We start from the raw sequence: 13778 nt of genomic DNA, 5'->3' as shown, positions 1-13778 counted from the left end.
GACGTCTCGGGTTTCGTCCAGGTGGATCACCTCTCCCAGAATAGATGATGCCAGTTGGTGACGACCTGGGACAAAGTTATATGGGACAGAATCCTGCAATCCACAGTGATGTGGGTCTGGCACTCCTCATGTCTGCGCCTCCCGTTCTGTTCCGGCGCAACCTCGACAATACCGACTTCCCTTTGAAACACCGCATCACGAAGAGAAAGGGAGGTTTTATCATCAACTGTAAAGGAAATCTATATCTCTCCTTACTGCCGGCTGTGTTTCCTCTGTTCTGCTTTGTGGAATTTGCTTTTCTCGCTGAATCATAGGGATACATAGATAGAGAGTGAAACATGCCATTCGACCCATCTAGTTTGTGCTGAACTATTCTTTTTATCCCTTTGATCTGCACCGGGACCATGGCCTAATGTAAACTTCTTCGAAATGCTGAAATCGAGCCTGGCCTGGTGGGCAGCCTGGCCGGAGGCGCATGTGAGCTGGGGAGAAGTCCGCTTGAAGAAGTTACTGAGACGGTGTGTTGATCGGTCCTGTAGTTCCGGATAGTGCAAAGAACACAGGGACAGAAAGTGAAAGCCAGCGTTTTTCACTCTTCGGGCACCATTTTAGTTGGTCACAGTGAACTCAGTGAGTCCTTGGACATGGAAGATCATCTGTCTTGTGCTGTGTGTCATGATCTGTTTCAAGATCCTGTCTTAATCGACTGTGATCACAGCTTCTGCCGATCCTGTATTATTCAGTACTGGAAGAGACCCGGCACAGCGGCCTGTCCCATATGTAGAAGAACGACTTCCTCCAAAACTCTGAGGCCAAACCGCACCCTCGCCGGCATCGTTGAGTCGTTCGCAAACCGGGAGACAACTCAGCAGGAATGCAGCCGCCACAAGGAGAAGCTGACGCTGTTTTGCCAGACCGACAAGCAGCCCCTCTGTGTGCTCTGTCAGCATTCAAAGAATCATTGCGGCCACGAGCTGTTGCTGCTGGAAGAGGCCGTGCAGGAGTTCAAGGTGAGCAGACGGAAAATCACAACATCCAAACGTGTCGGTTTTATCTCCGGAGTCCGAACTTTAGATAATGTGTTTCTGTTTGAAGGCGTTGTTCTGTACAACGTTGTTCGGAACGCAGAAAGGTGAATAGGGTCCAAAACTCACAAAGTGCTGCTGGAACTCAGCAACTCAAGGGGAATAAAGAGTTGGCTGAGACCTTTAGTCAGGACAAGAAAGGCAGGTGCAGAAGCCAGAATGGGACCGAAACATCGATTGTATTTCTCTCTGTAGATGGCGAGGGACTTGCTGAATTCCTCCATTTTTTTATTGTGTGTGTGTCCGAGTTAGAACTAATTCGTGTTCAAACCGCAGGAGGTCCCTGAACATTGATGTTTCCCAATCAACCCCTTGTAATTCTTTTTTGCAATATGCCCAACATTAAAAGGATACAGCCCTTCCTATCTGGGGTGAACCCAGCGATCCCAGAAGGCTTCCAGTGAGCAAACACACATCCTAAGATATAGGAGCAGTATTGGGCAATCTGACCCATCGAGTCTGCTCCACCGCTTCCTCATGACTGATACAATTTTCCCCTCAGACCCAGTCTCCTGCCTTCTCCCATATCCCTTAATACCCCGGCCAATCAGGAATCTATCTGCCTTTGCCTCGAATACACTTTTTGAACGCCTCCATAGCTGTCTGTGGTAACGAATTCCGTAGATTCACCACTCTCTGGCTAAAGAAATTCCCGATCATATTTTGGACTCACCACGTTTGGTGAAGTAATGAGATGAGATGGTGATAAATAGACGTTCTGGTGATGGAGACAGGATGGTGGGTGGTAGCTTGGTGCCGGATGAACTTTAATGCTGAGGACGATTACATGTTATACTTCTGAATATATTTATTCAAAGGGATGGGGTCACTTGCTCAAATTCAGATAATTAACTGAAGTAAAAGAAGTTTAAAACTTCATCAATAATCTTATTTTAAACCATTACAATTAAATAACATTCTACATGGAGAGAGTTCAGGGTTAGAATCTCTGGACTTAAATTCCAAATAAATAATCTAAAGTGCCATGTAAAGAAACAAAAGCCTGACACAGCCATGGTCTTACAGCCCAGCTGAAACCCATCATAATCCACATTGCTGGTCCGGCCTCTCACTACCGGGCACCTGAACTCTGTCATTGCATTTCTGTCTTTCTTCCTGTAAGCGCATCCTTCAAAACTCCTTTCCCACTGTTTTGTTCTCAAATATTATTAATTCCATGGCTGAAATATCAGAGGAGGTCTTCTATTGTGCTCATGCTTCTCACTTTAAATGAAATGCATATAGACAATAGACAATAGGTGCAGAAGTAGACCATTCAGCCCCTCGAGTCTGCACCGCCATTCTGAGATCATGGCTGATCATTCACTATCAATACCCAGTCCCTGCTTTGTCCCCATATCCCTTGATTCCCCTATCCATCAGATATCTATCTAGCTCCTTCTTGAAAGCATCCAGAGAATTGGCCTCCACCGTCTTCTGAGGCAGTGCATTCCACACCTCCACAACTCTCTGGGAGAAGAAGCTCTTCCTCAACTCTGTTTTAAATAACTGACCTCAAATTCTCAATCCATGCCCTCTGGTACTGGACTCTCCCAACATCTGGAACATATTTCCTGCCTCAATCCTATCAAATCCTTTAATTATCTTAAACGTTTCAATCAGATCCCCTCTCAATCTCCTCAATTCCAGTGTGTACAAGCCCAATCTCTCCAATCTCTCTGCGTAAGACAGCCCTGCCATCCCAGGAATCAACCTAGTGAATCTACGCTGCACTTCCTCAATTGCCAGAATGTCCTTCCTTAAACCTGGAGACCAAAACTGTACACAATATTCCAGGTGTGGTCTCACCAGGGCCCTGTACAAATGCAAAAGGACATCCTTGCTCTTGTATTCAATTCCCCTTGTAATAAAGGCCAACATTCCATTTGCCCTCTTCACTGCCTGTTGCACTTGCTCATTCACCTTCATTGACTGATGAACTAGGACTCCTAGGTCTCTTTGCATTTCTCCCTTACCTAACTCTACACCGTTCAGACAATACTCTGCCCTCTTGTTCCTGCTTCCAAAGTGGATAACTTCACATTTATTCACATTCAATGACATCTGCCAAGTATCTGCCCACTCACCCAGCCTATCCAAGTCTCCCTGTATTCTCCTAACGTCCTCTTTGCATGTTACACTGCCACCCAGTTTAGTATCGTCAGCAAACTTGCTGATATAGTTTTCAATGCCCTCATCTAAATCATTGACATAAATCGTAAAGAGCTGTGGTCCCAATACAGAGCCCTGTGGTAGCCCACTAGTCACCTCCAGCCAGTCCGAGAAACACCCATTCACTGCTACCCTTTGCTTTCTATCTGCCAACCAGTTTTCTATCCATGTTGAAACCCTGCCCCCAATGCCATGAGCTCTGATTTTACTCACCAATCTCCTATGTGGCACCTTATCGAATGCCTTCTGAAAATCTAGGTACACAACATCCACTGGCTTACCCTCATCTAACATCCTTGTTACACCCTCAAAAAACTCCAACAGATTAGTCAAGCATGATTTGCCCTTGGTAAATCCATGCTGGCTCGGCCTAATCCTATTTCTGCCATCAAGATGTGCCACTATTTCATCCTTAATAATGGACTCAAGCATTTTCCCCACGACTGACGTTAGGCTAACAGGGCGATAGTTCTCTGTTTTCTCCTTCTTGAAAAGTGGGATAACATTAGCCACTCTCCAATCTTCAGGAACTGATCCTGAATCTAAGGAACATTGGAAAATGGTTACCAATGCATCCACAATTTCCTGAGCCACCTCTTTTAGAACCCTCGGATGCAGACCATCTGGACCCAGGGATTTATTAGCCTTCAGTCCTACCAGTCTACTCATCACAGTATCTTTCCTAATGTCAATCTGTCTCAATTCCTCTGATATCTTATGACCCTGGCCCATCCATACATCTGGGAGATTGCTTGTGTCCTCCCTGGTGAAGACAGATCTAAAGTACGCATTAAATTCTGTTGCCATTTCCCTGTTTCCCATAACAATTTCTCCCAATTCATTCTTCAAGGGGCCAACATTGTTCTTAACTATCTTCTTTCTCTTCACATAGCTAAAAAAAGCTTTTGCTATCCCCTTTTATATTCCTGGCTAGACTGAGCTCATACCTGATTTTTTCTCTCCGTATTGCTTTTTTAGTTAAGATCTGTTGTTCCTTAAAACTTTCCCAATCATCTGTATTCCCACTCATCTTAGCCCTGTCATACATCTTTTTCTTTAATGCTATACAATCTCTGACTTCCTTTGTCAACCACTGTGGCCCCTTCCCCCTCTTTGAATCCTTCCTTCTCATTGGAATGAACTGCATTTGCATCTTTTATTTTATGCCCAAGAATATCTGCCACTGCTGATCCACTGTCTTTCCTGCCAGGGCATCCGCCCATTTAACTTTGGCCAGCTCTTCCCTCATGGCTCCGTAGTCTCCTTTATTTAATTGCAACACTGACACCTCTGATCTGCCCTTATCCCTCTCAAATTGTAGATAAAAACTTATCATGTTATGATCACTACTTCCTAATGGCTCCTTTACTTCAAGATCACTTATCAATTCCTGTTCATTACACATCACCAAGTCCAAAATAGCCTCATTCCTGGTTGGCTCAAGCACAAGCTGTTCCAAAAATACATCCCTTAGACACTCCACAAACTCCCTATCCTGGGGTCCAGCACCTACCTGATTCTCCCAGTCCACCTGCATGTTGAAATCTCCCATAACGACTGCATTACCTTTAGCACATGCCAATGTTAACTTCCTAATCAACTTGTATCCAATATCCACGCTACTCTTTGGGGGCCTGTACACAACACCCATTAGGGTCTTTTTACCCTTACTGTTCCTCAGCTCAATCCACACAGACTCTACTTCCCCTGTTCCCAAGACACCTCTTGCTAAGGACTGAATCTCATTCCTCACCAACAGGGCCACCCCACCCCCTCTTCCCATATTTCTGTCTCTACGATAGCACGTATACCCTGGTACACTCAATTCCCAGGCCTGATCCCCTTGCAGCCATGTCTCCGTTATCCCAACAATATCGTAGTTCCCCATTTTCATCTGAGCTTCAAGCTCATCTGTCTTATTTCTGACACTACGCGCATTCAAGTATAGAATTCTTAGCCCATTCCTCCTCTCTTTGCTTAAAACACTGTCTACTGTACCTAACCCAACTCCTTGAACTTCATCGGGCTAATTGCACCCTGAATTTTGATGACCTTCTCAAGATCACCCAAACCTTCTACACATTTAACCCCATGCTCCTTCTGACCAACCCTCTGGATCTGGATCCCTGCCCCCTGCACATCTAGTTTAAACCCCCCCGAGCAGCACTGGCAAACACTCCTGCAAGAATGTTAGTACCCCTCCGGTTCAGATGTAGACCGTCCCTTCGAAACAGATCCCAATGTCCCTGGAACAAAGACCAATTATCCAAAAACCTGAACCCTTCCTTCCTGCACCATGCTCTCAGCCTTGTATTAATGTGCATAATCATTCTATTCTTCACCTCACTCGCACGTGGCACAGGTAGCAATCCCGAGATTGTCACCCTGGAGGTCCTGCCTTTCAGCTTCACTCCTAACTCCCTGAACTCTCTAAGCAGGACCCCCTCACTCACCTTACCTACATCGTTGGTCCCTACATCTGGGTTCATGCCCAGACATATACTGCTTTATAAGCAGTATACTACTTTATTCAAGAGACTGAAACCTTTCTGAGAATCTCTGTTAATTAAACAAAATGAAGTATTTAGTTTTCAGACCTGCAGAGACACCAAGTTGTAAAAATAAACTGATCTCTTGCAGGAAGAACTGAAAATGTCACTGAAGCCAGTCCTGGACAAGAAGGAGGAATGTGCTGCTGTAAAAAGTGATTATGAGGAAACATTAAAGCATATTCAGGTACATAATAATGTCACATCATTCCATAAGCCATTGTTACCTGGGTTTCAGCACCTGAGTTACAGGGAAAGGTTGAACAAGTTAGGTCTTTATTCTTTGGAGCGTAGAAGGTTGAGGGGGGACTTGATTTAAAATTATGAGGGGGATGGATAGAGTTGATGTAGATATTGTCATTTAAAGTAAAATTAGACAGTTATATGGACAGGAAAGGAATGGAGGGTTATGGGCTGAGTGCGGGCCAGTGGGACTAGGTGAGAGTAAGCATTCGGCACAGACTAGAAGGGCCAAGGTGGCCTGTTTCCGTGTTGTAATTGTTCTATGTTTATGGTAATACGCTACAATCACATTGAAACTCAAACTGCGAGTGAATAATTCAGTCAACACAGTTATCCCTCACTGACCTCCTGTAGTGGTAAATCCTGAGAAAACTAATATACATCCCCTGATTCTGAGTTAGAGCCTCCTCTTCAGAGTACGTTGCTGCCTGGCTCCCAGTAGTGAGATGTCACTGATTCCAGTAACAGCACAATATCTGTCAGTGCTCAGACTCTCTCTTATTTTCCAAAGGACCAGGGAGGAATGGCAGAGAAACAGATTAAAGCCCAGTTCGAAACAATGCATCAGTTTCTCCGCAACCAAGAAAGGATCGCGCTGGAAGATCTCAAACTGGAGAGAGAGAGAAACTGCCTGGAAATAAAGGGGAAGATCGAGGATGCCACAGAAGTCATCTCATCACTTTCAGACACCATTCAGGACGTTGAAGAAGGGCTGAAGGAAGAGGACAGCATCAAATTTTTAACAGTACCTCTCCCTGATTTTGTTCTCTCCATCCTTTTGTTAACACTGATATTAAGATCAAACAGTTTGCCATACAACAGTACACTATTATGATACTAATGGTATGGAGTCAGGCCGTTCCTCTCATCAGGCCCACAGCGATGTTTACTAGCATCACCAGCCCCTGACACCCATTACTATATGATCCAACTTCAGTCTCACCTCAAAACTTTACAGTTTGAAAACACTCTCTTATTCTGTATCTGTTTTCAGCTTCTTTTACTTCAGCTAATTATCTGAATTTAAGCAAGTGACCCTTTCCCTTTGAATCCTCTGCTTCATCATATATTCAGCTAATAGATATTTTGGATTCACCATGTTTGGTGAAATACTGAGATGAGATGGTGATAAATAGACGTTATGGTGATGGAAACAGAATGGTGGGTGGTAGCTTGGTGCCGGATGAACTTCAATACTGAGAAAGATGACATGTTATACTTTGCCAGGAAGAGGATAATGTACCACTGGAGATCACAGAGCTAAACTTGGTACACCAAGAGAGCCATCTCAAAATACATGCCCATTGGTCACTAATATAAAATGCACTAACCCCTGTAATATCCACATTTATTATCAAAATAGGTAGATGTCACCATATACCTCCTTGAGATTCATTTGTTTCATTTGGTTCACTAAATCTGGTGCCCAGTAGCATCAGCATTCCTCCTAGTTCCAAAATCTTGGCCCTGCTTGTTGCTGTGTAATTCTGGCAATATGAAGAACATAGAACAGAACAGCACAGGAACAAACCCTTTGTCACAACCACGGATTCGGCTGCACAGCACATTCAGCAATTGCACTCGAGAACATGCACGTGTCGGCTAATTATTATTTCACTGTGATAGTATTTAACTCCATTCATTCCGTCTTGGTGTTCGTCTTGAAGTCTGTGAAATATCGATCTGTTTCAGCGTCTCTCACTTCGCACTTGGGCCATGTCCATACCCGGTGACACCCTTTGTCCCATGATGAACATCATGACATATTAATCTGAACCCCTCCTGCACGTACATGGTCCACGTCCCCTCCTGATCATTCACATCTGTCTAAGAGTCTCTAAACCACCATTATCTACTTCCAGCAGCACCCCTTGCAGCAAATTCCAGGCATCCACCACTCTCCGGGTGAAACCTTTGCCCAGTATATCTCCTTTAAACTTCCCGCTACTACCTGAAGTCCTGTCCTCTCATATTTTACATTTCAGACCCTCTAATCCAGGCAGTGTCTTGATGAACCTCACACGCATCCTTTCCAATGCCTGCGCCTCATTCCTGTAATGGGTAACTTCATTCAGAAACAACAGCAACGTTCTCAATCACTGCACATTGACAGTGAAACTCCAGTGACCACTATCTGGTCTCTCCCTGCTCACTGGTCTCAGACCGGGAGTTTGACCATAACTGTGCAGTGTGGGAGAATGTTCTGATTGTTCAGACAGTGAGCAGTTAATCCAAGAGGGAACACAGGACAAGTGTCTTCTGAATGAGCCAGTTTTCTGCTCTGACCACCCTGTGATGCCTCCAGTTTTTAATCTTGTCAGATTTGATGTGCATCAGATCGTACTGTACCTCGTGTTGTGGGATATCCACCCGTAGAATCTCAGAATCAGAATCAGGTTTAATATCACTGGCAATTGTCATTAAAAATGTGTTGCTTGTAGGTAGCAGTACAAACTTTAAAAATTAGAGATATATGAAAAGTAAATAATTAGTGAAAAAGAGAGGCAAAAAAGAAAAGAAATAGTGAGATAGTGTACACGAGGAAATCTGCAGATGCTGCAAATTCAAACAACACACACAAAGTGCTGGTGGAACACAACAGGCCAGGCAGCATCTATAGGGAGAAGCACTGTCGACGTTTCGGGCTGAGACCCTTCGTCAGGACTAACTGAAAGGAAAGATAGTAAGAGATTTGAAAGTAGGAGGGGGAGGGGAAAGGCGAAATGATAGGAGAAGACCGGAGAGGGCGGGATGAAGCTGAGAGCCAGAAAGTAGATTGGCAAAAGGGATACAGAGCTGGAGAAGGGAAGGATCATGGGATGGGAGGCTGAGGGAGAAAGAAAGGGGGAGGGGAGCACCAGAGGGAGATGGCGAACAGGCAGACTGATGGGCAGAAAGAGAGAGAAAAAAGCGGGGGTAAAACTAAATATTTCAGGGAGAGGGTAAGTGGGGGAGGAGGGGCATTAACAGAAGTTAGAGAAGTCAATGTTCATGCCATCAGGTTGGAGGCTACCCAGCTGGTATATAAGGTGTTGTTCCTCCAACCTCAGTGTGGCTTCAACTTGATGGTAGAGGAGGCCATGGATAGACATATCAGATTGGGAATGGGACGTGGAATTAAAATGTGTGGCCACTGGGAGATCCTGCTTTCTCTGGCGGACAGAGCGTAGGTGTTCAGTGAAACAGTCTCCCAGTCTGCATCGGGTCTCACCAATATATAAAAGGCCACACCAGGAGCACCAGACGCAGTATAACTCACCAGCTGAATCACAGGTGAAGTGTCGCCTCACCTGGAAGGACTGTCTGGGGCCCTGAATGGTGGTGATGGAGGAAGTGTAAGGGCAGGTGTAGCACTTGTTCTGCTTACAAGGATGTGCCAGGAGGGAGATTGGTGGGAAGGCATGAGGGGATGAATGGAGAAGGGAGTCGCGTAGGGAGCGATCCCTGTGGAAACCAGAAAGGTCAGGGGGGAAGAGGTGCTTGGTAGTGTGATCCCGTTGGAGGTGGCGGAAGTTACGGAGAATTATACGTTGGAACCGAAGGCTGGTGGGGTGGAAGGTGAACTTTCCGGTTCTCAGCTTCATTCCATCCCTTCTGGTCTTCTCCTATCATTTCGCATTTTCCCCTCCTCCTACTACTTTCAAATCTGTTACTATCTTTCCTTTCGGTTAGTCCTGACGAAAGGTCTCAGCCCGAAACGTCGACAGTGCTTCTCCAGTGAGATCGTGTACATGGGTTCAAAATCCATTCAGAATTCTGGTGTCAGAAGGGAAGAAATTGTTCCTAAAACAACGTGTGTGTCTTCAGTCTCCTGTACCTCCTCCTTGATGGCTGCAGTGAGAAGAGGTGTTGTGGATCCTTTATGACAGATGAGGGCTTTCTGAGGCCTCACCTTTTGAAGATTTCCTCGATGCTGGGGAGCCTAGTGCCCACGATGGGGCTGGCTGGGTTTGCAACATTTTGCATATTTTTCTGATCCTGTGCAGTAACCCCTCTACACCAGATGGTGATGCAAACAGTTAAGATGCTCTCCACAGTATTTTTGTAGAAATTTCTGAGTCTTTGGTGACAAACCAAATCTCGTCTGACTTCTAATGAAATGTAGTCACAAACATGCCTTTGTAACTGGACCAGTACATTGGGCCCAGGATAGAATCTTAGAGATGTTGACTCCCAGGAACATTCCAATTACTTTGTATTGAAATCTTATCTCTACATAAATATTAATACTCATTTTTATTCCACAGAAATTTCCAGAAACCCAGAAAAGGTATAACTTACTTCCTGTGTTGGTATGAGTTGAAATTTCTATTTCTAACATGGTTTAACTCCCAGGCAATGGATCACTACTGACATTGTCATCTCTTCCAGAGCAAAGCGAACTGTGCCAGAGCTGCAGAAGGTTTATCCTTTAATAAATGTGGGGAAGCATGTTGGCTCACTGCAGTACAGAGTGTGGAAGAAGATGCTGACAGTCATCAATGCAGGTGGGGTGGAGACTTCGTGATGCAGCTCTTAAACTTCTCATTGATTTGATGTCAATGGATATTTTTGCCAAATTACAGCAGTACTTCACTTGTAGCTTTTAATGAATAAATCCCCCAGGCCAGAAATCTCGTTGAAGCATGAGGGGGCAGATGTGGGAAACACTGACCTCGTGATGTATGTTGGCCTTGTGGCAGTCTGTCGAATGTTGGTTCTTTGCACATGGCTCGTCCATGCCCGCGTTATTTCCTGTTGGCAGAGCAGACTTTGTAGGTGGGCATGGACTGATAAGAAATGTGATGGTCAGGAGGCAGGAGACTTCACCTGAGAATGACTGACATTCTGCAGCTATCTGTTCCCAGTTCTAGTCATCCTCGACCCCAGTGATCATTTCAAAAGGATTCTTGAGAAGTTTCAGATAAAAGTTAGTGTGAGCGTTCTGTGTGACTGGATGTTCCAAGACTCGAGATAAACACAAGAAACTGGTCTCTGGTCACTTGTGCTCTCAGTCTCTGTGATTTACACGTCCCTCCCCACCAACTCTACCACCACTATCGTTCACCAACATTCACCATTTGCAGTCATTTGGCATTAAAGAGGTTATGTCTGTTGCTTCTTCAAATGTGCCTGTTTCCACCAGTACCACACCTTGTCACCTCCCTGATGTCTGTACAAGGCAAACCCTCATTGCGGTTAAACGTGGAAAACTGTGGATGGTCACTGTTCCTTCCTCAAATCCAACTCTCATTAACCCCACCACTGTACGGAAGGAGGGCTGATGACCAAGGTGGTTTCTTTACCATGGAATAGAGTGCAGTTCCACAGATTGTTCTGAGAGCATCTCCGGTCAGTTTTGGAGAAATGAGGATTTGGAAAGGGCTCTGTAATGGAATGCAGTCAGCTGTGAGGTGTGATGTCAAAGGGGCTCCTAATCTTTTACAATCTGTATGAATGATTTGTTGTGACAGTGAGATGCAAAGTGTCCAAGTCTGCTGATGAGACAGACCGAATTCCCATTGTGGGCTGTGTGAAAGATGCAGAGGGATGTCAGGATGATGGACAGTTGACATGGCAGGTCTGGAGCTTTCATCCAGACAGAAGGGTAGAGGGATGGAGGGTGGTGACCAGTGTTGAGAGATGAGGGGAAGGGCTGGATCAAGAGGTATCAATACCACTGTGGGTTTATGTGTCCAGCTGTCCTGTGATCACTCTCCAACTCAGACACGGCTGTTCAGTGTTGTGCATTACCTCACGCAGAGCCTCTTCTCTTTAGACACACGCTCTCTGCCTTTCACTCTTACCCAGATGCATCTGTTAGGAACGTGCTCTCCTTTAACTGTTGTGCAGGTGGGAAGCAGACCTGTCATCGGTCCGTCTCCCTGTTCAGATCTTTGGATCCCTGCTGATTCCACAGCCGCCACGGTGCTGTCGGGAGGGTGGTGAGTGTGACTGACTGACATTCTGTGTCCGTCTGTTCCCTGCTCCAGTCATCCTTGACCCCAACACAGCCAGTCCTCATCTTCTGCTGTCGGATGATCTGAGAACCGTGAGATACACCGACAAATGGATGCAGCTTCCCGATAACCCACAGAGGTTTGATAACTGTGTGAATGTCCTGGGATCAGAAGGATTCACATCAGGAAGACATTCCTGGGAGGTGGACGTGGGGAATAAGACAAACTGGGACTTTGACATAGCCAAGGAATCCATCAACAGGAAGGGGAATATCACTCTGAATCCGGATAATGGATATTGGGCAGTGGCACTGAGAAATGGGACAGAGTACTTGGCCTGTACTAACCCACCAAAAAGCCTAGAGCTGAGTGTTGACCCGAGGAAGATCTGGATCTCCCTGGATTATGAAGGAGGAAAAGTGTCCTTTCATGATGTGGATAACCTGACCCACATCTACACTTTCAATGGTACATTCACTGGGAAACTATACCCTTACTTCTCTCCATGTAATAATCATGATAGCAAGAATTCTGACCCACTGATAATCTGTCACCGCAGAGTAACAATCCAGGAGGATGAAGATCCAATCTGGGAATAAAACTGCTGCTGGCATCAGGAACAACTTTCCCAGACCGTGTACCGATAGAGAGCCCTCACAGGAAGCCCAGAGAGAATCAGAAATCTGCAATGAGTAGCCGATAATCTGCCCCAGGACTCAGCGGGACAGTGTGGGGACCTGGCAGTGGTGCAGGTTCTGGGAAACCTCACTGACATCAACAGGGAGAGTCTGGAAAACCAGGAGCCGAAATCCCAGTTGTATTCCATAGTCTGTGCTTTCCTTCAAATTATTTGTTCATATGCTGACCACAGAACTGTTGGTGATTCGATATGGTCCAAGCCCCCGTTGACATTGAAATGAATGCAACCTATTCCTGCAGATTATATCTTTGGGATTCACAACAATTGTCCATTTGGAACTGAACCAGAGGGACTGCAGGGTTATCAGGAATGTTGAGGGTGCTTATACTCTTTTTCCAAAGACGTGATTGATGAGGTACATCATTCTGTGCCATGAGGTTCCTTGAACAACAAATTTGAATTTCTGAAGCATCGAGGAGGTTGTTCGGCCCAACAAGACCATGCCAGCTCTCTGCAGGACTGAACGAATCAGTCCTATTCCCCGGGTGTTTCTCGGTGGTCCTGAAATTTTCTACGCTTTCATGTAGTCACATTGCACCCTTTAAGGTCTGTGACAGCTTTAACTGGTGCAGTTCCACCAGAAAGACAATCACCACAACTCTGGTCTGTGGTGGCGGCTGTCATCAGAGCAGACTCAATGTTCTGGAACTTCTCCCAACTACCTCCCCAATTCTGTAAAGTCAGTTGGATCTGGTTGGGTCTTTCCTGTCTGTTCCCCATAACAATGTGGATCAAAACTCATCCAGTGCTACCCTGTGTGTATTAATCATAGAGACTATCACAGAAAAAGGCCCTTTGACCCACAATGCCCTTGCCATCTGTGACGTCAAGTTAAACCGTACAACTGCTAGTATTCTCCATTTCTATATCCCTCCTCTTCTATCAATCCATTCATATGAACTGTTCCACTGTTCCTCTTTCTCTCCATGCTTCTATCTATCCATTCCTCTGTCCCTCCATCCCTCCATCTGTCCTTTCCTCAGTTTCTCTGTCTCTCTGTTCTATCACTCCATATCTCTGATCCTCTCTTCATCTATCCATCCATTCCTTTATCCTCCCATTCCCATCTGACCCTCCATTTCTCTGATCC

The 13778-nt window shown here is 45.4% G+C and overlaps 1 protein-coding gene across 1 annotated transcript; it reads left to right on the top strand.

Annotated features, from left to right (window-relative positions):
* The first annotated feature begins 633 nt into the window (after positions 1 to 633).
* LOC132394856 (zinc-binding protein A33-like) lies at positions 634 to 12735 on the top strand. Its single transcript, XM_059971263.1, has 6 exons — positions 634 to 1010; positions 5898 to 5993; positions 6561 to 6794; positions 10297 to 10319; positions 10421 to 10536; positions 12022 to 12735. Exons 1-6 carry the CDS (start codon positions 645 to 647, stop codon positions 12585 to 12587), a joined length of 1401 nt encoding a protein of 466 aa, XP_059827246.1. The 5' UTR covers positions 634 to 644; the 3' UTR covers positions 12588 to 12735.
* Positions 12736 to 13778: the final 1043 nt, after the last annotated feature.

The sequence above is a fragment of the Hypanus sabinus genome, chromosome 5 (assembly GCF_030144855.1).
Source record: "Hypanus sabinus isolate sHypSab1 chromosome 5, sHypSab1.hap1, whole genome shotgun sequence".
Classification (NCBI taxonomy): Eukaryota; Metazoa; Chordata; class Chondrichthyes; order Myliobatiformes; family Dasyatidae; genus Hypanus; species Hypanus sabinus.
The sequence above is the reverse complement of the archived record's forward strand: the minus strand, read 5'-3'. Positions and strand labels throughout refer to the sequence as shown.

Coding starts and splice junctions, on each gene's coding strand:
- LOC132394856 (XM_059971263.1), top strand. CDS start 645: ATGGAAGATCATCTGTCTTGTGCTGTGTGTCATGATCTGTTTCAAGAT. Junction 6,795..10,296: donor ACAGCATCAAATTTTTAACA/GTACCTCTCCCT, acceptor TTTATTCCACAG/AAATTTCCAGAAACCCAGAA. Junction 10,537..12,021: donor GCTGACAGTCATCAATGCAG/GTGGGGTGGAGA, acceptor TCCCTGCTCCAG/TCATCCTTGACCCCAACACA.